The sequence below is a fragment of the Macrobrachium nipponense genome, chromosome 28 (assembly GCF_015104395.2).
Source record: "Macrobrachium nipponense isolate FS-2020 chromosome 28, ASM1510439v2, whole genome shotgun sequence".
Taxonomy (NCBI): domain Eukaryota; kingdom Metazoa; phylum Arthropoda; class Malacostraca; order Decapoda; family Palaemonidae; genus Macrobrachium; species Macrobrachium nipponense.
Genome location: NC_087217.1, coordinates 13,069,028 through 13,091,763, shown reverse-complemented (window position 1 = coordinate 13,091,763; position 22,736 = coordinate 13,069,028). Strand labels below are relative to the sequence as shown.

At 35.0% G+C, this 22,736-nt stretch overlaps 1 protein-coding gene across 7 annotated transcripts in view; it reads left to right on the top strand.

Annotated features, from left to right (window-relative positions):
• Nucleotides 1–21,071, top strand: part of LOC135201436 (high affinity copper uptake protein 1-like) — a 99,765-nt gene extending 78,694 nt beyond the window's left edge. For 4 of the 7 annotated variants that reach the window (XM_064230360.1, XM_064230358.1, XM_064230362.1 and 1 more), the window contains exons 2-6: nucleotides 8,715–8,981; nucleotides 9,807–9,940; nucleotides 10,222–10,311; nucleotides 16,033–16,062; nucleotides 17,887–21,071. In XM_064230360.1, the coding sequence (XP_064086430.1) occupies nucleotides 8,766–8,981; nucleotides 9,807–9,940; nucleotides 10,222–10,311; nucleotides 16,033–16,062; nucleotides 17,887–18,088 (672 nt within the window). In that variant the 5' untranslated portion in view covers nucleotides 8,715–8,765 and the 3' untranslated portion in view covers nucleotides 18,089–21,071. Of the gene's footprint in view, nucleotides 1–8,714; nucleotides 8,982–9,806; nucleotides 9,945–10,221; nucleotides 10,312–16,032; nucleotides 16,063–17,886 lie in introns of all 7 variants that reach the window. The other 3 variants (XM_064230363.1, XM_064230364.1, XM_064230365.1) reach the window with 3 other exon arrangements.
• The last annotated feature ends 1,665 nt before the right edge of the window (nucleotides 21,072–22,736 follow it).

Sequence of the window (22,736 nt, the reverse complement as noted above, 5' to 3'; positions counted from 1 at the left end):
GCCTATACATAATTTATTCATATTCTGGTCCGAGCGGCTGAGAACCTCCCCAGGCAAAGTCCAGCGGCGAACTGTCATGAAATCGTCTTTGTTGGTTGGTTATCTTTCAGTCGATCGAAAGAACTATAGGTCATTCGACTCCATCAGTTCTGGTGAGTGGACTGACTCCGCCCACAAACTGTCGTCCACACGTACGTCTTAACGTCAGTTACGATAACAGGCAGACTGACAGGTAAACCTGTGCATGGATACCCTGCCAGAGAGAGAGAGAGAGAGAGAGTGTGTAATGTCTCACTTGTCCTAACATTTATTGAATAAGGAGTGGTTACACACACACACACACACACACACACACACACACACACACACACACACACACACAGAGTTTAATGTATCACTTGTCTTAACGAGAAGGAGTGGTTACGGAGAGTTTTGTGTGTGAGTGCTTGCGTGCACTCGCGTCGTACAAATCACAAAAGAGTTACATTAATGAAATAAGGGAATTATAGAAAGAGAGAGAGGAGAAGAAAGTTACTGTGCTACTAACACCATGGAAACCCCCAACAAATGCCATCGCGTCTGATGCAGAGCATCTGTAGACGTGATCAGAAATGTTGTCTATGTGTTATCGTGATGTGAGGCAGCATTTGATGATGGAGATATTGTTGATCACGAGAATCATTCTTTTTTTTTCATAAAATGTGACTTGGCTTAGATGCATTCTTTCACTTTCTTCTTTTTAGTGCAGATATACCGAGGCTGGTGATTTTTATATTTTTAAACGAAGAAAGTCGTATAAAAGTCTGTAATGCCTTCTCCTTTATGGACAGCAAATGTACTTGGGTAAATACATAAATACATTCAGATGTAAAGATCTGGAAAAGTAACCCAATATTTCATAATTTAGCACCGAATGGGTCATATGGGTCAACTCTTTTTACTCATTGTCAAATTTATTTTTCTGAAATATTTGTAAAACTACATCTCTGAAATAATCTGGGAAAAGATCATTCTAGCTACACAAAAACAAGCCTTGGTCAATATCAAATAATTTGGTAGCACTATTGACCTTGCTACCTTTTACATAAACTGGTTGTCAGGTTCGGTGGAGCAGTCTCACCGTGAGAACACTTGTGTTTCTAGGTCAGTGTGTTTTTTTTTCTTGTAAACGATGAAATTGCATGTTAGTTTAGAGGTTAATTCAGGTGTTAGAGCGCAAGATGCAGGTGCTGATAATGTTATTGTTATTGCTTTTATTAATTTCCATTTATTTATGCCATCAACTGCCCTTTGAACTCAGGAATTTCAAATAAGTAAAACGTGAAAAAGTCAGAGTTATACTTTTCCATGATATTATCTGAAAACGAGAGAGAGAGAGAGAGAGAGAGAGAGAGAGAGAGAGAGAGGGGGGGGGTGCGAGGTTTAATGGGATGTGGAGACATTCCATGGCGTCCTGTGCGTCCCACACTCGGGGAGAAATGGAAAGCTGTAGACGATCTTGAATACAGAAAAGGGAAAGGGAACTTGTCGAGCATTCCTATTACGTAAGATCATTTTGTCTTTGCAAAAGAAAGTGATTCCTCTTCTCACATAAGTTATGTAAATATATTTATGTGTATGCGCATTAAGCTACATATATATGTCCTTTAATATCCAATTCGCTCCACTCGAAATGAATATATTTTAATATATGTTAACGGGGAATTTTTTAGTTGATAATAATTTCGTCCTTTCGTGGATTCGAACCAGCGGACAGAGGAGAAATCAGGACCGAGTCGGTACTGTCACTGAAGTCCTGGTTTCTCCTCTGTGCGCTGGTTCGAATCCACGAGAGGACGAAATTATCATCAACTAAAAAATTCCCCTACGGTTAACGTATATGAAAATATATTAATTCAGAAGTAAAGCGAATTGGATATTAAAGGACATTTGTCGCTTGTTGCATGTATATGCATAACAGTGATGTGGTAAAAATTTTATATTATACATATATATATATATGTGTGTGTGTGTGTGTGTGTGTATATATATATATATATGTATACACACACACACAATCATTAAGCTACAAATGTCGTTTAATATCCTACTTCGGGAATATCCCCAATGGGGAATGATCACCGAATTATAAGTGATAAATGGATCGGTACCGCCGGCCACTTATAATTTTGATTCACATGCAGAATAGCTATTAAATTAAAAAAAAGGCATTTTAAAAAAAATAACACCACCTTACAATTTGTCCCTTTGAGCAGTTAATTCCAAGTCATTTTCCTCCTGATTGTTTGTGTGTTCATTGGGAACCTCAGGATACTTAAATTGTGATAATTGTGATTTTTCGTTGGTCCATTATGTTTGTGTGTTAGTTAGCATCGTGTTTTTGTAAGGTTTAAATGTATAGATTTCGTATCAATCTCCGTAATATCTTTAATTGGTGAAAGTCGGGTTCTAGTAACTCATCTTCCATGTATGATTGTATGTAAAGCCGTGGGTGACCATTTGAGCTCTCGAAATTTGTGCGTATATGCATTCATTTGCATTTTATATCATACAGTCTGTATGTATAGGTTACTAGGTTACCCTAGTTTATATTTACAGCTCTCTCTCTCTCTCTCGTAGCAGAGTCTGTGTATGCATTGGTGTGTGTGTGTATGTATGTGTGTGATATAATATATATATATATATATATATATATATATATATATATATGTGTGTGTGTGTGTGTGTGTGTGTTTTGGGTATGTCTCTCAAGCTACAAAAGATTGAGCTTGCATCCTCAGTCGATGAGATCCCCCTTTCATATTTGCTTGCCGTTGGTGGTTCCATCGCTGGCGTCATTGACCTCTTGGTGGGGGGCGGAGCGTTGTTTGAACCAGTGTTGCGACATCATATCTGTTTTCGCTGCAGTTCGTCTCACTTAAGCCGGCGGGTCATTGCTCAATCGCGTACCGCAAGGTTTGTTGCCACCTGTGGATTGGCGCTGGTCATTGCTGTGGTTTTGGCTTTGTTTTGTGTAAGCATGTTTTTCCTTCTCCTACTTCACCCTTTAGGTCATAATTATTGATTATAATTCAACAGTTAAATTTTAGTCAATATTTATGTTTTTTTTTTTTCAAAAGTTGATAAAAATGAAATTCTCTCTCTTTCAATATCTATACGTATATTATATATATATATTATATATATATATATAGATATATAATATATATAAGTATATTATACACCATGTATAGTATGTACATAAATATGAATACACATTTATTTATTTATTCATAAACATGCACCATATACCTCTTACCCCCTTTCCAGAAGGGTACCAGCCGGGTAGAACCAGCCTCTCTGTTCTCAACAAGCCTCTAAGAATGGGGTTGCTGGCTCTTACGCCCTTTTTCCTGACTCCAGCTAATGCTGACACCCATTCACACGTTGGTCAACCTGTGGGCCGCTGGAATCGAACCAGTTTCTTCTTCTCCCCTCCCCTTCGTTCTCCCTCCCCCTCTCCCTCTCTTCATACAGGTTTAAGCGAAGGCCAGGCTTCATTGATCAGATGAGGGTGGTCGCTGTAGGCGCCTTTGTAGGCTTATAATGGCTATATCCTTTGCCCCCTGACAGTACTGCTGCTTCCTAGCCATTGAACTTGTGAGTTACGAGTATACCCACTTACCAACCCCCACCCCTTCCATCCTGCTGATTTAGGCTAACGTTGTTGTTTCACACACACACACACACACACACACACACACACACACACACACATACATATATATATATATAGATATATATATATATATATATATATATATATGTGTGTGTATGTGTGTGTGTTTGTATGTGATTATTTTTTTTTATTTTTTATATTTTTAATTTATAGAAAGTTGATAGACCAAACATTTTAAGGTTTTAGGTCTAGTTTGTAAGACAAACTTACTGCAACTGAAAAAAAAAAAAAGAAGCTACGAAACTTATCACGAAAACCATCCAATATGCAATCACGGCAGGATATTTATGGTTACTGCACGAATGCACTCTTACGTCATTCCGTCAACCTGCCTAGTGTAAACGACGTTCACGACGCGTACTTTGTAGAGGAGAAAGCTAAAGTTCACGGAGAATTACTTTCGCCGGCGAGCGCAAGGTCGTGGTGGTAACCAGTGAGGACGAATGATACATATTAAAGCCAGGTTTTGCAGTCATTACGAAGGTGTGGAAATTAGTTTTAATGACACTGTGCTTCAGCGCTGTCGTGTGTCTGCCTCGCTCTGTTTTTAAACGTGGTTGTTTTGGTAGGATGGCGTTCTTCTTGTTTAACTTCTTTAAACTGTACGTATAATATCTTTTGTTGTCTTAGATACGTATTTGTAGACTCGCAGTTTATGCGATGGTCGTGTTTAATCGCCATTTGCAGTTTGTAAGGTCATTTGTTTCATGTTTACTTCATACTATGCACGATAATTTCATAAGTTTTATGAACCTTGCACAGTAGATTTTGTTTATGTCCGTTGTAGAGATCGTCTGTTCGAATAGAGTTCAGTTTGCATAGCTATTGTGTCATGTACGGTGTATAGTTAGACCAATGATTTTCTTCTTTTGTAATTTAATGTTGATTTCGCGTGCAGTACTCTGAGGAGTGTTGTGTACGGTACTTCTCGCAAGTGTGTCATCGTCGGATTTTATACAATAAATTTTCAGCTCGTTTTTCATTGAGCGCGAAACGCCACCAGCTGGTTCAGTGTGAATGTACCGATTATGAACGCGTGTAGCTAGTTGTGCCTACTTGCTTCCCCGTCTGTATGCAAATGAGATGACCGGTTCATTGTGTTGTAGTTTCAGCGGATGACTTAAGTTTGCAGTCTGTATGTACACTGGAATTCCGTTATGCAGTCTAGACCTGAATAAAATGAGAAAAGGCAAGGAAGGAAGAAAAGAGTGGCGCCTCATTCCGAACGTTAAAACAGATCATGATAATTGGTGTTTATAACAGTCAATGGTTTGGATAAATCTATCTCTCTCTCTCTCACACACATTTTTTCAATAGAAAGTGTTCTTTTGATTGTGTTTTTCCGCTTGTTTTAAAGTTAGACCATCTTTCTTTGACCAGTATTTTGAACATTGTTTTGTCTTTGTTTACATGTTTTCAAGATGACATAAATTATTATTTTGTCTTTGATTACATTTATTTATGTCATTGTTTACATTTATTCAAGATGACATACATTATTTTTTCTCTTTTACGAATTCCTGTGTTCACGGAAATCACATCCATGCCTTTTGAGTGTGATATATGTCTGGATCACTAGGAGGTCAATTGACCGCCCCGTCCCCCGCCCCCCCTCCCCCCCCCCTCCCTCCAAAAAAAAAAAAAACAATTTCCATCCCCTTCGGAACTCTCTCTCTCTCTCTCTCTCTCTCTCGTCCTCTCTCTGCTCTCTCTCTCACTTCCTTCCAACCCGACCCCCTACCTTCAGTCTGATTGTGTGAGAGAGAGAATGATTCAGCAGCAACACTGTGAGAGTGAAAGCTCTACCAGCACTTGCCGCTTTTAGCTTTACTTGGTTGATAAATCTTGGTTGCTTTAGTGATTGTTTCCTTTGCCTCTTTATTCACGCGCGCTCTTATGTATGTATGTATGTACAGTACATGTATGTACGTATGTATATGCATATGTATATTTATGTATGTTTGTGCGAGCTTATATATATATATATATATATATATATATATATATATATATATATACACACACACAAGGATTTTATAATTGTTTGTATTTGTGATATTCTCCCCTCTTCGCGTGGCCTATAATGACACATTGTTGCGTTTACTTCGTATAATGAATGAGTTGTTTGCATTATAGTAAGTTAATGGAAAGAGGTTTCTGCAAAGAGCCGTAAGTAATGCTTACAGTGCACCGCAACGAGGTGTAGTGACGGCGCTACCACCCGAGGGGACGGGTATTCATTACTGTACGAGGTGCAGTGGACGTTGATATGTGTATATTCCTGACACGAAATTACCTCGACTTTCGTTCGTTAAACATGCTTCAGGGCGCGAAATCCGCTAAACAATCGGACGTCAGATTTTAATTTGAAATTCATTGGAATTTCACTAATAAAAAAAATAGCAATTACACGAACTTTCATTGGCGTTCGTACATGAAATCTTTCCAAGTCGTATCTGTCATATTGGTTGTTTCATTATCGGTACATACGCACTCCGATGGATCGTTGCTGGTGTGAATCTTTCAGAGGTCTGGTTGCGTTTTTCCCGCGTCGTGTGAAAACCGCTTGTTCGTTATCTAATGTTTTCAGAACTTTTCAACGCTCTGTGGTCCATAGTAGTGATTATATTGTGGTTGATATGAGTGCAGAGCGTGATTTGTATTTCTATGCTATATATAGATACAAACGTGACATCATCATCTCTCTCTCTCTCATTAGTGATATATTCTCTCTCTTTCTGTAAATCTCTGTAGTTATAATGGTAGTATGTTACACCAGCTCTCTCTCTCTCTCTCTCTCTCTCTCTCTCTCTCTCTCTCTCTCTCTCTCTCTCTCTCTCTGTGTGTGTGTGTGTGTGTGTGCCGATGACATGGTAGTTCTATTATCAGTATGCCATACCAAATCTCTCTCAGCTATATCCGTTTATCTCGGAAATATTTTTATAATCGTTTCAGTAAGAATGGCACGATGACTAAGCTTGACTCATTAGGATGTAGTCTATAACAGTTATAGCTGACGTGTTTGCGAAGTACCATACTACATACACAGACGCACTGCACTGCAAGTGGCTATGATGGGCTGCAATTGTACATGCAGTACACTGTGGCAAAAATGCCAACACGAAGTGACTGTAGTCTAGAGATGTATCGGATGTCTGAAAATGATGCTGCTGATTGGGTGTTGATAAGCCAATCACAGGGCTGGAAACTCTCAGTCTCTCCCGAGAGTTTCATAGGCATTTTTTTTTTTACATTTGGAAATGCGGATGTGGATGTCAGTCTTTTAAATTTGTGGATGCGGATACTTTGTAAATCAAAATAATTTAGATATATTTAATTGTTGAAGACAATTTTCAGCCAAATATAATTCAAAATTATGTGTTACCACAATATTTGATGTACTAATTGAAAGTAAAAACATAATTAATACTCATGTATGAGTGTGTGTGTGTACTTTCATGTTGGCATACAAACAGTATCAGCAATACACGAACATTTTAGTTGTTTTAGCACAAGTTTATTTCATGCTCATTGCATGATAATGGTAACAAAACTCAAAGCCATTCTTTGCAAGATATATATATATATATATATATATATATATATATATATATATATATATATATATATATATATATATATATATAATAGAGAGAGAGAGAGAGAGAGAGAGAGAGAGAGAGAGAGAGAGAGAGAGAGAATTTCCCCAAAAAATGCAATACCCCTGCTCTATGATTACAATTGCTGTAAATGATATGAAATTGCTAAAACAAATATGCTATAACAGAGCTAAAACAAATATGCTATAACATAGGTACTTTTATATTATATAATGTATGAAATTTGTAATTGTGTCATGTATTCTATATAATGAACCGTAAATGCCAAATTTAGCAAAATAAAATTACTTTTTGCTATAATGTATGATTATGAACTGTTGAACACTGAGCGGGGGGTGATATCCTCATATCCGCATTCTCAAACTGTGGATGTGGATGTTGCTTGCAATGCTAATGCGGATGCTGATGTTAAGAAATTGTCAGTGCTGATGCGGATGCGGATACAGAATCAGATATCCGATACATCTCGAGGCTGCACATCCAGCTTGTCAGACTTTAATTTTTGATCACGTATAAGTCATGTGTGTTTAACCCACTGGTCACAATTCATCTTTTGCCAATGTGTCAGTTGTAAGATCAGCAAAATAATTTTCATTCACGGTCTCCATTACTTGAGAAGGTCTGAAATTGTGTAAGTTTCATTACCAGTCTTTGTAAGTTAATATGCGATTTATTTCCCTTACTTCCTCTTACTTCTTCCTGATGAACACCATATTCTGTGGAAGCTTGAATTTCAAGTCAATGGCCCCTTTGGTGGGCTTGTTCCATATGAATAGGGTTCATCTTATGAATAATGATAATGATAATAAATATTATTATTATTATTCATAATAATCTTATGCATAATAACAATAATGATGATAATAATGTGAGGTGTGGAAGTTTTTTCAAAGCATTTAGGGATTGAACTGTTTTGTGAATCAAAATCATATAAAAATGTCCCCAGTTTGTAGTCCTTACTATTGATACCGAAACATATCCAGTGTTGGTGTTTTTGTCAGTTTCATGAAACCAACCAATCAGTCTATCTATCAGCTATGTGTGTTTTAATTTTAGAATATTTCCAAGTGTTACAAGTACCATGTAGATGATGAGAGTCACGTTATCATAAGAAAATGAGAAAAAAGGATTGGGCTGATTGATCCAGAAAAAAAAATTAAACTGTATCTGAGCTCTTTGTATCAGAGCTGAAGGTAAAAGTGCGACAAACACCAAGTTGATAAAATATTGCCAGGCCAGTCGAAGTATAGGTTGATGAAGTTAATGTTCTTTGATGAACAAATCCATAATCTATTATGTAGCTACCTACTGTTATACACAAAGGCATTTTCTGGTTTTATGCTGATTTATATATTTTGTCTTTTTCTTTGTTGCAGATAACGTGCATTAGCTGTAACAACTGTTAAGGTTTCAACCTCATCAAAGAAATGGATCACTCAGGCCACGGTGTAATGGACCACTCAGGTCATGGTGGAATGGACCACTCAGGTCATGGTGGAATGGACCACTCAAATCATGGAACAATGGACCCCATGGACCATTCAGATCACGGTGATATGGACATGCCCATGCCCAAAATGGGTGGCATGCATGGCATGCACCACATGGGATGCTCAGGAAATGATTCCATGGGAGGCATGAGTGTAAGCAGCATATCCATCTTTTGTTAGGGATATAACAAGGTCATGGATGTGGAATGTAGGGTTGCTGGTAATCAGGCAAGGATTGTTGATATAGTGGTTTGGGATACTGACAAAGCAGGTTTAGTGGTGATGAGCAGATTGATTCCCCATTCATTAGTAATCTCGTAATTTTACACCTCCCCCCTTAAAATAACTAAATATTCTTTTCTTGCATATGCAGAGTAGATTTTATTGTTCTCTGGCTTAATGTTTCATTTGTTAGATTATGTGTATTCATTCATCTGTGTAATTTTCTTTGATATTTTAATGGGTATAAAGAAATTTAGAGTTAGATATAGTAGTCAGCAATCATTAACACTCATTGGCATCACAGTTTTAGTGGTCAGTATGCATTTATCTTTCTTTATATGATTTCTGGTTTTCATATATAATTATTCCTGATCTGGGAGAGGCTTTATCTTTATTGAGTTTAAAAAACCGCTTAGGTAAAGAACTGATTCTAAGCCTGCCAGCTGTCAAAAAACATAACTGCTGTAATAATAATAATCAGTAATTATTTATCATTATATTTCTACTGTAATAAGGAAAATTGGGGAAGTAACAGGGACATGATTATTTTGTGAAATATTGCAGGGAAATGTCCCCTTCCATTTCAGCTGTTCCCTGTTTGTGTTCTGCTAGGAAATTTAATTTTTTTTCTTTGCTCTTATGCCTCACTTGTGTTTGGTAAGAATGAAGTACTGTTCTGTTAACAAGGAACATAAATATAAATGTTTATTGGCTTGTATTCTGGTGATAATTCAAAGTTTAACCATCCCATTGCAGATGTCCTTCCACTTTGGCTACGATGAGGTAATTTTATTTGATTGGTGGTCAATAAGCGACGTAGGTGGTCTTATTGGGTCCATGATTGGTATATTCGCCCTTGCAACACTATATGAAGGATTGAAATATTGGAGGCAAGTAAAGTTGTTTTTAGTTTTTTTTTTCTTTTCTTTTAAAGGAATATAGCTGCCACCCTTACTTTTAAAGAGGTGTTTGGAGGCTGTTGTTAATTAAAAGTCATTTTCTGTTTCTGCCTCCAGGAACTAGTTGGGTCATAATATATAACATACAAATGTAGCTTGTGTAAAGTTTTTTTTATTACTTTCAATTCCTGTGTGGAGTTTTAACTAACTGTGGTTACTTGAATGCCTATTTACTCTTGGAAAGTGTTTCATTCAGAGTATCCATCTTGCAGGGAGGATTTGATGCGAAAAGCTATTGCAAAACAGCAGTATGTTGGGAATGCATCAAAAGGAACTTGTGGAGAAGAAAACAAACAAATACAGTAAGTTTAATATTTTGTTGGTGTTATTAATTGCTTTTACTGTCTGGGGGCTACCTTTTAGAAATTTAGAGGAATAGTCTTGATGTTTTTAGCAGTTTGTCTTTGACTTTAGAGTCATGTGTCATATATATATATATAGATAGATATATATATATATATATATATATATATATATATATATATATATATATATATATATATATATATATATATATATACTGCTTACATTATTTCATTAGAGAATCTTTATACACTGCATATGTATTTTGTGGTCTTTTGTATGTGGAGTGGGCCCCATTTTTATTATTATGCCATGCTGTACTATATGAGATAAAGCCAAAGAACTTTCGCTGTTTTGTGATGCCCTATTATTTTCATTAGGACTGTAAGATGCAAGAATTCCAAAGTTTGGGCATAGTAGCATTGAAGATAGTGTATCGAATACTGCAGATAACTCGGAATTCATCATTAATTAGATACACATTAGTAAGCCTTTGGTGCTCATATGACTTGTTTCTTTAACAGTTACAATGACATGTATTTGTGTCTAATGTTGACTGTAACAAAGATGTGAATGTTAATGGTAGAGATAATAGTAGTGGGTTAGGATTAATTGACTTGTTAGTTTGTTGACAGGTTTACTAGCATATCAAGGTATGAAATTTGTTGAAAAAAAAAATAGCAGAGGTCTTATGGCCATTGCCCGCAGTGCTGTCCTCATTCCCATTTCTTGAAGTCTAATCATTCCTGAGGTCTAGTGGCTGAGGATAATTTTTTCCTGAGATGAATGATGTCTTTATTAAAAAATGAAAAGGAAAAGGCTTAAAATGTTAGCTTTGTTTTGAGAGTGAAGTTATTGCTTTGTTTTGAGAGTGAAGTTATTGTTCTCTGTCATGAAAAGAAATAGGTATATACAATTTCAGCATCAATTGTGATAGACCCTTTACTTAATAGATCATGACACACACACACACACACACACACACACACACACACACACACACACACACACACACACACACACACAATCAGGGTAGAGATAGGACAGGGGCTTTCTGGTTTTAGAGCACATCATAATGTAGAGGTCTGGTATTCTGTAAAAATAATGAAAGATTCACAATAATTGTGCAAGCTTGAAGATTGTGGTATGCTATTTGACAGTGAAATATGGGGTCAAGTGTAGCCTAAAAGCTTGCAAGATTCCATAATTACTTTAGTTTATGAATCTATCATGCTGGAACGTTAGCCATTTTTCTTAGTGAAAAGGTCCAAGGTTCTCATTTGTGCCAACTCTCCTCTCAGGACTTCCACTATTTCCAGATCCTCCTGCTTACTCTACCCCTCTCACATTTTATTCCCCCCCAATATTCAATGCTAGTAAGGACCATAAGGTTCTTTCATAAAGTTACAGTTGTCGCAAAATCAGACCGAGTTGTTTCTCTCTCTCTCTCTCTCTCTCTCTCTCTCTCTCTCTCTCTCTCTCTCTTCTCTCGTCTGCCTCCTCTCTCTCTCTCTCTCTCTCTCTCTCTCTCTCATTGGGTTTTCAGTTAGCTCATGTCCATTAGTCTGAAATACTTACGATCATACTCAAGTTAGTCTTGTCATTTCTTGGAGAGACTTCAAGCAAATGGAGTTTTGTGAATGCAAATATAAACTCAGATGTAATGGCATTTACAGATGTATCATGTGCTCTGGTTATATAAGTTCCAAGTAAATAGTTCCCACTTTCATAATTTGCATTCAGGTAAATTTTATGAGAGACATTGGAGTCTTTCCATTACATAATTGTTCTTTATATAGTTGTCACTGAAAGTCAGTACAGCATCTGTTTTGTGTATCCCTGGTATGTAACTTTATGTAAAATTTACTACGGCGTAGTTAGATTGTGATTAGTAAGTATTCAATTGTTTTTATGTCCAATTTATCATTATTTTGCAGATCTCCACCATTCTTGTATTTTGATGTAATTTTATTAGTCCTTATCCCATAGGGTGTTGCTGCAATCAGTGCACCTCACATGGTGCATTTTAAGCATTAATAAAAGGTGTTGTCTGCATCCGTACACCTCATAGCCACACCCACTTTTTAGCATTTTGCTTTACCTCCATTGCTACTTCCTTTCTTCAATTTTGCCATTCAACCTCTCTATTTACTCTCAGTGGAACTATGGATCCCTTTGAATCCCTGTACTTCACCTGTGCGACTATGGATCCCTTTGAATCCCTAGACTTCACCTCCTTTATTTTCTGGATCTCTTTATGTAGGGCTGATGCCTTTGTATAATAAGGCGCCCTGTGAGGTAATTTAGACCTGCTATAATTGTACGCTAAGGTCGGGTTGTTATGACTCTCCATACTCATTGGAGTGTCTTGGGTTTTGATGATAACTTACGAAGTCAGTATCTTCTTTGGTTATGACGACAGAGATGTTTCAGACTATGATGATAATTTCTAAGTTCATTCAGTATCTTCTTTCTGATGTGAGGTTTCTAGTAGAAAACACAGAGTACAAAAATATATCTATTCTCTGAGACTACATGATGAAGATCAGATAAAATTGTACAGGTCTGCCAATGATGATGGCTAATTCAAGTCCGACTACAATCTGGTTTACAAATCATAAAGTGAGCAGACAGTAGCTCGAACATACAAACATACACACAGATGTAGGCCGTTTGGGTTATAGGTCACTGTGGTTGTCTCAAGCAGGAAGCTTGGACTACTGTTTACAAAACAAATGATTTGATGACCACAGATGACGGCAAACTAGACACTGACTGATACAACACGTCATCTTAGCCTACTTTATCATATCTGGTCTGATCACATTCCTGCAAGCAAACTGGTTGACCTCTTGGGTCACTGGTTTTAATTAATCATAGTTTTAGTTTTTATATATGGAATAACATTCCATATTTTATATTATATAGCACTTACATTTATGTATATTGCTCCCCAACTACTCCGGCTCCCTGTTTTCACTGTATTCAGCACTGTATGGCCAGAAGTACCGCAGTGCTTGGCCTAACAAACTAAATTGCACTATGATCAACATTTTGTCATTAAACTCCTATTTAAGAGGCATTCCATTAAAAAATTTCATTTGCTATATGGGAACTAAAGTCTCTTTTGAATTATTTCACACTGATAAAACAAAAAATATAAAATGGTTCAAATTTTTTAACAATTTTGTGGATGAGAAAATTAAAGATACGAGGATCACCCATTTTTTTCCTCACTATTGACGATGGGAGAGTATGATCAGCATGTAGCTGTTGTCATTATTATGATGAAGTACATTGTTCAGTTAGTGTGACACTAAATCTGATGTTAGGTTAATGCTGCTTTTCTTGTCATTAATAAAAACTGAATTGGCCTAAATTTTCATGAATAAACCATCAATACTCAGTCAAAAAAGAGCACAGTGTTTTGTAGATTTCATTAGTGCAGGATACTTTTTGTTTGTGGGAAGGCCTTTTGGGGGCTTCGTGATTTGCAAAAGGCCTCTGTTTTCTTAATATTAATATAGTTTATTTATTGTGAGAATTATTCTTTATTTTTATTTTATGTACAAAGTCGATAGTCATATGCATAATGAATAATTTTGTTGTAAAGACAAAGCCAGTATATGTGCAAGGTACTTTATTAACACTGTAAGTACTTTTTGTGGAATTTTTGTGGGTAGAAAAAAAATTGAAATTTTTTTTGTTTTTTTTGCAAAGAAACCCTGCTGCTTGGGACTCCTGTACGTCTGTTGAAGCTTGCACTATCAGGGCAAACAACCTGTAAGCAAAATAAATAACAAATCCTGGTGCTTTGCAAATGTATTCTGATTGTACATAACACAGTGCTTGTTGAGTGTAAACAAATGACTAAGTTAGTTTTAGAATGAATAGTAGTAAGATTGTCCCAAAGTATGTACGGGTATTCACTTTCCTTATCTGTTTATATATATGTGCATAAGTCACCAACCTTGAAGTTTGCAAATCCAGTCATCACTTTTGCACATGATTCAAGTAGATAAGCCATGTTTTTTCTGACACTGATAATGTTTTATCTCCTGATATGTCAAATCTTTACAGTTAACAGCAGATGACAGTGGTTGCTGTAATTTTTTTTTTTTTTATAAGGGCATACTCAGTTCTTCAATATTATACGAACTGATACAAATGCTAAGCAGGTGTATGAAAAATGACAAATTGCATCAGGTATTCAAACAGCAATAATAACATTTTAATTGCAGTATCAGATTCTTAAGTTGCCGGGAATTCTACTTTCAGATCTCTCAGATTTAGGAATTAACAAATATTCCTGCATATTTGGCAGTGGAGGTGCATATGTTACTGAATTTTTTCATAAATTGAAAAATTAGATTTACTACTAATTGGTGGTTTACTTTTTCCCAGCTATGTATATGAATTATGGTCATAGGTTGTCAGAAGATGTTGTTTTTCCCTTTTTATATGTTTTGAGAATTAGGGAGCTTGAATCATCTTCCTCAGCTTAATTCCTTGTTAGGGTTGGTGTTTTGAATTATCCTTTTATGGTGGTTTTTTGTCTGAATGGATCATTTTGTAGTTGGTTTTGGCAGATGGTTCAAACACAGATGCGTTTCCTGACTCCAACCCTCCCTCTTTTTCTGGGCTTGGAGTCTGGTGCTACCATATTTGGGAGCTTGAATAGTTGTATTTATTATCTTAAATATTTTGTGAATTTCATTGTTTCTCAGATTTGACATCCATAGTACCTCTTAGAAAGCATTTGTTTTTTTACTGTCAAGTTGTAGAATGGTATTTAATCTCTTAGTGTTGAAATTCTCTCATTTTTATGGCTATTTGGTCTAACGTTAATCCATTTTTGGTCTCGCCAATCCTTCCCATGATATTCTATTGTGCAACTCCTCAGTTCAGATAATGTATGGACTCTCATTATCAAGTGTTTGTAGACTTCAGGAGGCTGTTTTTCCATTACATTAGAGTAAAGAAGCCGATTTGTTCTTTTTTGTGCTCTTTCATTTAGTCCTCCACTTAGAATGACGATAGTTTCTGTGTAGTAGTAAATGAATTTTTTCACGAGTTGGATGTAGTATGGAATATTTGGGAAAGTTTCTGTACCACCATATTGTACCATCAGTATGCCCCAAAGTCATACATTCAATTTTTTTAATTATGTAAATTGTAATAGACATAATTTTGTAGATGATAAAGAACACTGTATTTCATATCTTATTGCAAAATTAAATTGATAGTCTCTCATACAGTTGAGGAAGCTTGGTTTTTCATGCATCACAAAGTTCTGATGTTTGTTTTTCCTTGGCCTGAGTACCAATGGATAGGGTAATCTTTGCAGCATACTTGGATTGTTGGGTGGGTGCGTGAATAAAAAATCATGTTCGTGTAGGGAACCCACCCTGTTTGAAAAGATTCTCACATTTAACCCAGGTACAGCAGACCCCCACACTGCATATAGTTTCTATTAATAGAATTTTGAGATTTGAAAATTTGTTTGTGCTAAAGTGGTATATCATAATTTTATTGATGTTATTTGGTTAAGAAGTTTTGTAGTAAGTCTTCTGTTGTCATGTTGGAAAAGAGTGCAGCTGTGCATAATAATTACTGAATGTTGGGTGTATATAGGGCAGGGCTTTTTAAGAAATGTATTTGTCCCATTGTAAATTTGTAAATGTATTATCTATAACAAGTTTGTCCTCAACTTGCTTCAGGTATATGGAGCAGATTCTCATGCCCCCTAGGTAAGTACATATGTATATACGTATGTATTTTTTACGCTTGATGTTCCTGGAATTTTTTTTATAATATTTTGCTCCAATTTCTACTGTTCCTGCTTTATGACTTTCTTATGCCAGGCTTGGTATGCGCATGGCTTTGCTTTTCTGGGATATGGCAGTTTGCCAACCTTGGATGTGGTAAACATGAAGGCTCTGTCAAATTCTGGATTAATTGTCATTGATTTAGAGCATTGCAGTGCATTTTGATTGCAGTAGCCTGTCTGTTGAATTAGATTTATTTAGAAGAAGCCTTTGTTTTACTACTTCCTTTAATTTGTGAACAGACAACATTATATGAATGTATTTACTACTTAGGAACCTAGTGGCTCCATTATTTTGAAAATATGCTCTCATGTTTTTTATATGACTTTGTTTGATATTTGATTAGTATTCACATATATTTGCTCAGCTCTTGTACTATATTTTGGTATTTCATATTTCATTGAATAAAAGATAGTGCGGTTGAACCGAGGCCTAGTGTACTATTACAGGTTCCGGTATTAAGAACACTAAAATATGAAATATTAATCAGAACCATTTTGTAGTGTTCTTGTTACACACAAGTAGAATACATATTCCCTTAAATTAACTCCTTGAAAGTCATTTTACTCGAAACAATACAGAAGTGAATGAATAGGGAAGTAAAGGTGTTTTGTTACTCTGTCCAGTTAGAGCAAGTAGAGCTTTGTGCAAAAAAAGGCAGGTCATAAAATTATATTGTTTAGGAGAGAAAACGAATAGAGAAACCAAGTGGTAAGGATATCATTATTGCAAAGATTGTAGATGCTACTGAATACCAAAGGTTTGATGTTTTATTATTTGGCAAGATGTTTTAGACTTAAGCTATACTATAAGGAAGTTTGACCTTGCCGTGTAGTTATTTGGACTATGCTTTAGTTAGTATTTAACTTATGTAATTAGAATTTGTGATTAGCACTCCTCCCAAAGAGTTATAGATGCATCATCTATTTACAAAATGTTTTCTACTATTTGTCATATTTCAATGTCTTTATTTGTTGGTGTGGGTACAAGAGAGAGTATTGTCATTTTTGTAATGCCTCATGTCTTTGATTGCACCTTTTGATAAGTTTTAGTTGTGCATGAGCATGAATGTATGACCTTGTGGTTTGACAAAAGTTATGTAGTATTTAGGTTATGGATTAAGCATGTACCTATCTCTTTGGTAATTTACCTGCCTGAGTGAGAGGATTACATTTTTTTTTTTTTTTTTTTTTTGTTTTTTTTTTTTTTTTGAATTATGTTTTTGTCTTATATGAGTCTCCATACTTAATCAGAAACTTTGACATGTATCATTGGTTTGCTCTTTGTTTTAAGTTCTTATACAAGGCATTCATTTCATGTACTACTTGGATAGAACCAGAGCTGGGGTATGCATGACTTTTAGCCCTTAATTGAACAGGACTGCTTTTATTTAGTAGACTTCTAATTTTGAAGGAAAAAGTTGAGTTTCCTTTGCAATTCAATTTTTCTTGGCTGTAAAATATATGGTAAAATCATTTCACATTAATATCTTACAAACCAAGGGCTTCTGTAATTTCAATCTCTAGGTGAGGGGTTACTCATTAATTGTATTGCTTTCTGTGTGGTGCATTCTTTATCATACCTACACTGTCAGCTGAAATGTATATCACTGCTTTGTCATGCAAAGTTATGGAGTTTATTTGAATTTTGAAAAATATGTTTTTTTTTTTTTTCTACATGAAATAATGAAGAAACAGGTGTGATGATGAAGCTTTTATAGAAACTAAATTGTTCACTCTTCTTCAGGGTCAGCATGCTAAGCTTTCCTCACGCCATGCAAACACTGCTCCACATGCTTCAGATGATTGTCAGTTACTTCCTAATGTTAATCTTCATGACCTACAATGTATGGTTATGCATAGCAGTTGTTCTTGGCGCTGGACTTGGCTACTTCCTCTTTGGGTGGCGAAAAGCTACAGTGGTTGATATAACTGAACATTGTCATTAGTGTTTTGAAAATCAAGATTTTTAGAAACGAATTTTATCTTTATAAGTGAAGTGAAGTGATATTCATCAGTTTTCATACGAGTATGTGCTGTAGTGACAGCTTTGCTGTGAGATGTTAAATTTATCTTAAATTTTCAACATTTCTTCATATATATTTCAGCACTGTTAACTTTGATTAGTACGGTTTGACAAAACATTCAGTTTTGACAACAGTTGAGACAAAATCACCAGTAACTTTTTAGTTCTGGTCTTTTATAACTTTGTAATTTATACAGTAATTAGAAATTGGCTATTTACCATGTTGTTTGATTAAATTTTACTGTTTTTGAATTTGTGTTTCAAACCTTAATGTGAATTGTTAATTACCACATAAAATTGTAATTAAATATTTTATAAATACACACATTAAAAGTGGTTAGGTTTATTTTGATAGAACCGATGAATTAAGAGCAGAATAATTGGGAAAGTTCACTGTGATATAGTATAGACATCCATTTTCCCTTACTGAACAATATACTGCACAATGTTTTGAATACAAAATGAGAAAAAAAAGCTATGTATATACATGACTACCTTAAAATCAGGAAAAGGTTGTGTGCTCTATCTTCAGTATACAAATCTAGTAAGGTTTGCAAAAACATCTGATACAGTTCTCTCCTGAAATTAAGTATTAAGTAAAATATACTTCCTCAGTTATGTTGTTTTATATACTATTTCTAAATAGTTGTTTTGTAAATCTGGACAGACAACATATCATTTGTCTTTCTAAATATTTCATTAGAATATCATTGTTTATGATCTTAAATAGTTTATGAATTGTGCATTAGAAAGACATTTATGATGCATACTTGCTCAGTTTTTTATCTTGGTCATCTAGTTACCTTGATTAATGTTATATTGAGTTTCTTTTCATGGACTGTACTTATGGAAGAGTTATTTTTAATGTAAGGCAATACTATATTGCTTTTGTGAAGAGTTCAAGAATGTTATGAGCCAAAATACTGAGTATGATAGTACAGTAGATTAAAAGAGGTCAGGTAGGATTGTAAATAATTTGATTCCATGTATTGCACAGAGTTGGATATCATTTGTGTTCTTAGGGAAGAAGCTTAGGTAATCTGAAGCCTGAAGATATTTTTAGATTAACAAAGAGATTTTTTGTTAAGGTTATGAAAAATAATCACTGCAGAATTTGGAAAATGAGAGACCCAGTTTCATTGAGTCAAATTTTCTCCTGTATTTGTAGGTTTTTGCTGTGTAGATTTGCAAACTTCAGTTTCAAGTGAAGAATACACATGGCTAGTTTTTTTATGTACTTAGCTTGGTTATGTATACCATTATAAAAGGTACTTGGTACAGTATCAGTCATAACAATTTGGCGAAATTGGTTTGGTGGATAGAATGAAAACACATGGTATGTATGAGTGAATTAGTATATTCCATTCAAGAATTTTATTGATCAGTTTGTAACTACAGGATGGGTTTGTTTATTCTGGAAAGTACTCTCATTTGTATTGAATTCTTAAAAAGATAGTTGTTATTCATGCATATGAGCCATGTTCTGTACATCTGTAGATTTTGAATACGCACATAAAACTGAAATGCTGCATTGCACTGTTTAATCATTAGCATAATTGTATTATTATATTTACACATCATCTATTTTTGCTCTTAAGATATCTATGGGAAAGTTAATGCCATACTTTAAAGATATGCTGGGTTTTCAGGTTAGAGTACATATTATTTTGTGTTGACGTTGTAGTTAAGAATTTCAAGAAATTATATAGAATTTTAAATTTTTTACCCTTATTATTTCCTTTCTTATGAAAGAATAGAAATCAAATAATAGTAAGTTATACAGAAAGCAACCCAGAACATTTTTATAACTATATTTAGCTTTGGTAGGTAAACTTTTCAATTAATTCTGATGATTTTACATGTTTTGCAAGGGATTTACATACACAGCATATCTGTGATTTCAGTGTATATACATTTTATAATATATATATATACTGTATAATTGTGTCTATTCGTGTATATATTCAATAAATTTGTTACCTAACAAATGAATGAGACACCACGCATCACAACAAAACAGATAGGAAGTATTGAATAAACAACCAGTACAACAAAAGGTTCAAATGTGTTCTTTCTATCGTTGATTCTTTTTGAGATGATGCCCAAGATGCTGTGCTATTCTTAGATCGTTGTCATCTTGTAGAAAACAATGAGGGCATTGATGTACATTGGTGCCTTTTCACTGGTGCAAGTTCTGGGGGTATTATAAGATGAGAGTAGTAGTTCAAAAGGTTGTACTGTATCAGAAGGGTTACTGAGTGGAGGATTCTTATCAGTTTCCTTTTGCTATTTTATTAATCCCATGTCTTGAAAGTATTTTCCATGGGATATTTTTATAAATGTATATTTTCTTGTTCATCTTACTTTGAGTATTTCCATTTTATATGGCGTAGTTGGGACCAAGGTTGGTTCTTTATTGTTTTGAAAGAATGTTTGATGTTAAAGCTTCATTTTTTTTTTTTTTTACCAAAGATTTGTTATGCCTTCCACTTACAAGGGGAGTTATTGATCAACAAATCCTCTGTTTAAGTTTGTGGGTTGCACATACTGTAAGTAATTTGCACTAAATTTTTACCTCTGTGGAAGATTTTTTTATGTTTTGATACCTTCCAGACATACAAATTATGTGTATTTAATGAATGAATAAACCAACATTAAAAAAATATAAATTGCTTTCATTGTGTGGCTTAACCATAGTAGTGGCTGAGATTGAATAAGTTACAATTCTTATTAAATAAATAATTTATATTTAGTGCCTTTAAAAGACTTTATGTTTATGGACCTGCATTTTTTATTATTATATATTCATCTATTATTTTAATGAAATCATGTTGTAAAATAGAATTTATCTAAAGTTGTAGTTTTATGTAATAAAGACTGTTAAATAAATTGCATATCATAATGAACCTATCCTTGTTTTTTCTCCAGAATGAAGAACGAAATGTGAAAATAATTATGATAAACAGCACAGGAAAATGCTGATGTGTTGAGATGGCCGTTTAGAAAAGAAAAGAATTTATGCTATTGAAAAACAGGACCTATTGTTTACAGATAGGCTATGCATAGTTTAGAGCGTCTGGCTTTCATTAATCAAGAGGGTACAGTAAGAAAATGTTGCAGTTTTTGCACAGTTGCCATAAGAATCAATCCTTCAGTGACTGCAATTTACAAGGTATACTCTGGTTGTTTTGGACACTTTATGGTCACATTATTTAGGTATTTACCCATAGATTAAGGAAGGGCTTTCTCTCTCTCTCTCTCTCTCTCTCTCTCTCTCTCTCTCTCTCTCTCTCTCTCTCTCTCTCTCAGTTCCTCGTTGGACAAGTGGTTTTTGCGCTTGGCTACCAATCCGATGGTCTGAAGTTCGATTCCCGGCTCGGCCAACGCGGAATCAGAGGAATTTATTTCTGGTGAAAGAAATTCATTTCTTGATATAATGTGGTTTGGATCTCACAATAAGCTGTAGGGCCTGTTGCTATGTGACCAATTGGTTCTTAGCCACGTAAAAATATCTAATCCTTCGGGCCAGCTGTTAATCAGCTCTCTCTCTCTCTCTCTCTCTCTCTCTCTCTCTCTCTCTCTCTCTCTCTCTCTCTCTAGAGCAAGTCAGTCAGCCCAGCCTTGATAGAGGACAGAATTTTGACTTGATGGTTTGACTGAAATAATGTAGCTAATAGACATTTCAACAGGATAATACCTTTCTTATTTGTGTCTGGTCTATCCTCTGTCCATATTTTACCTAACATATTATTTAGAAATTGTAGTTTTGCACAGTATTTATCTGAGAATTAGTTTTAGTATCTTTTTGTAGTATTTTTTTAAACAATATAGTACATACATTAACGATAGTTATATGGGATTGCTGCTTGAGATGTATGGCGTGTAAATCCTTGTTACAGTGTTATTCTCGTATGAGCAACTGGGTATGAATCAAATAGGTTTTAAAATCTTCCTTTTAACAGTCACAGAACTTCAGTTTGTTAGGTATTAAATAAACAGAAAGGTATGCAGTTTTTGAAGTTTAAAGATGTGCGTATTTTTGGTTGTTACCCATCACAGATACTTTTATAACAATAGTCTTCCATTTTCCTTAGTCTCTTTCATGGAACAAGACATGAAACCATTCAATGGAGAAATCATCCATTAAGTAGAATACCCTTTTTGTGAAAAGAGGATAAAACAAAACTGCAAAAGACAATACGTATAGTAATGAAATGCCGATCAAAATGAAATAAATGTTGAATACACAAAAAGTAATGCAATAAATTCTTGATTTAGTATGTTAATTCAAGCAAGTCGTAATCAAAACTCATGTAAAACAAGCAGTTGTTGGTTTGAGCACATGAAATAAAGATCTTTATCATGGTTGAACAAATGATCACACAAGAATAGTATAGATTAGGCACAGCCGTTTAACAATCCCTGTGGGAGATGAAGCCACCGCTGCCATATTGGTATAGGTGAAAGACTGGGTTAAGCCTGGATGTCAGTGTTGGACCCAGTCTTGGTTTTGATTTGATCCATATAGATTTTTGGCATTATGCCAAGCACTGGGGCAACTAAGGCCATTC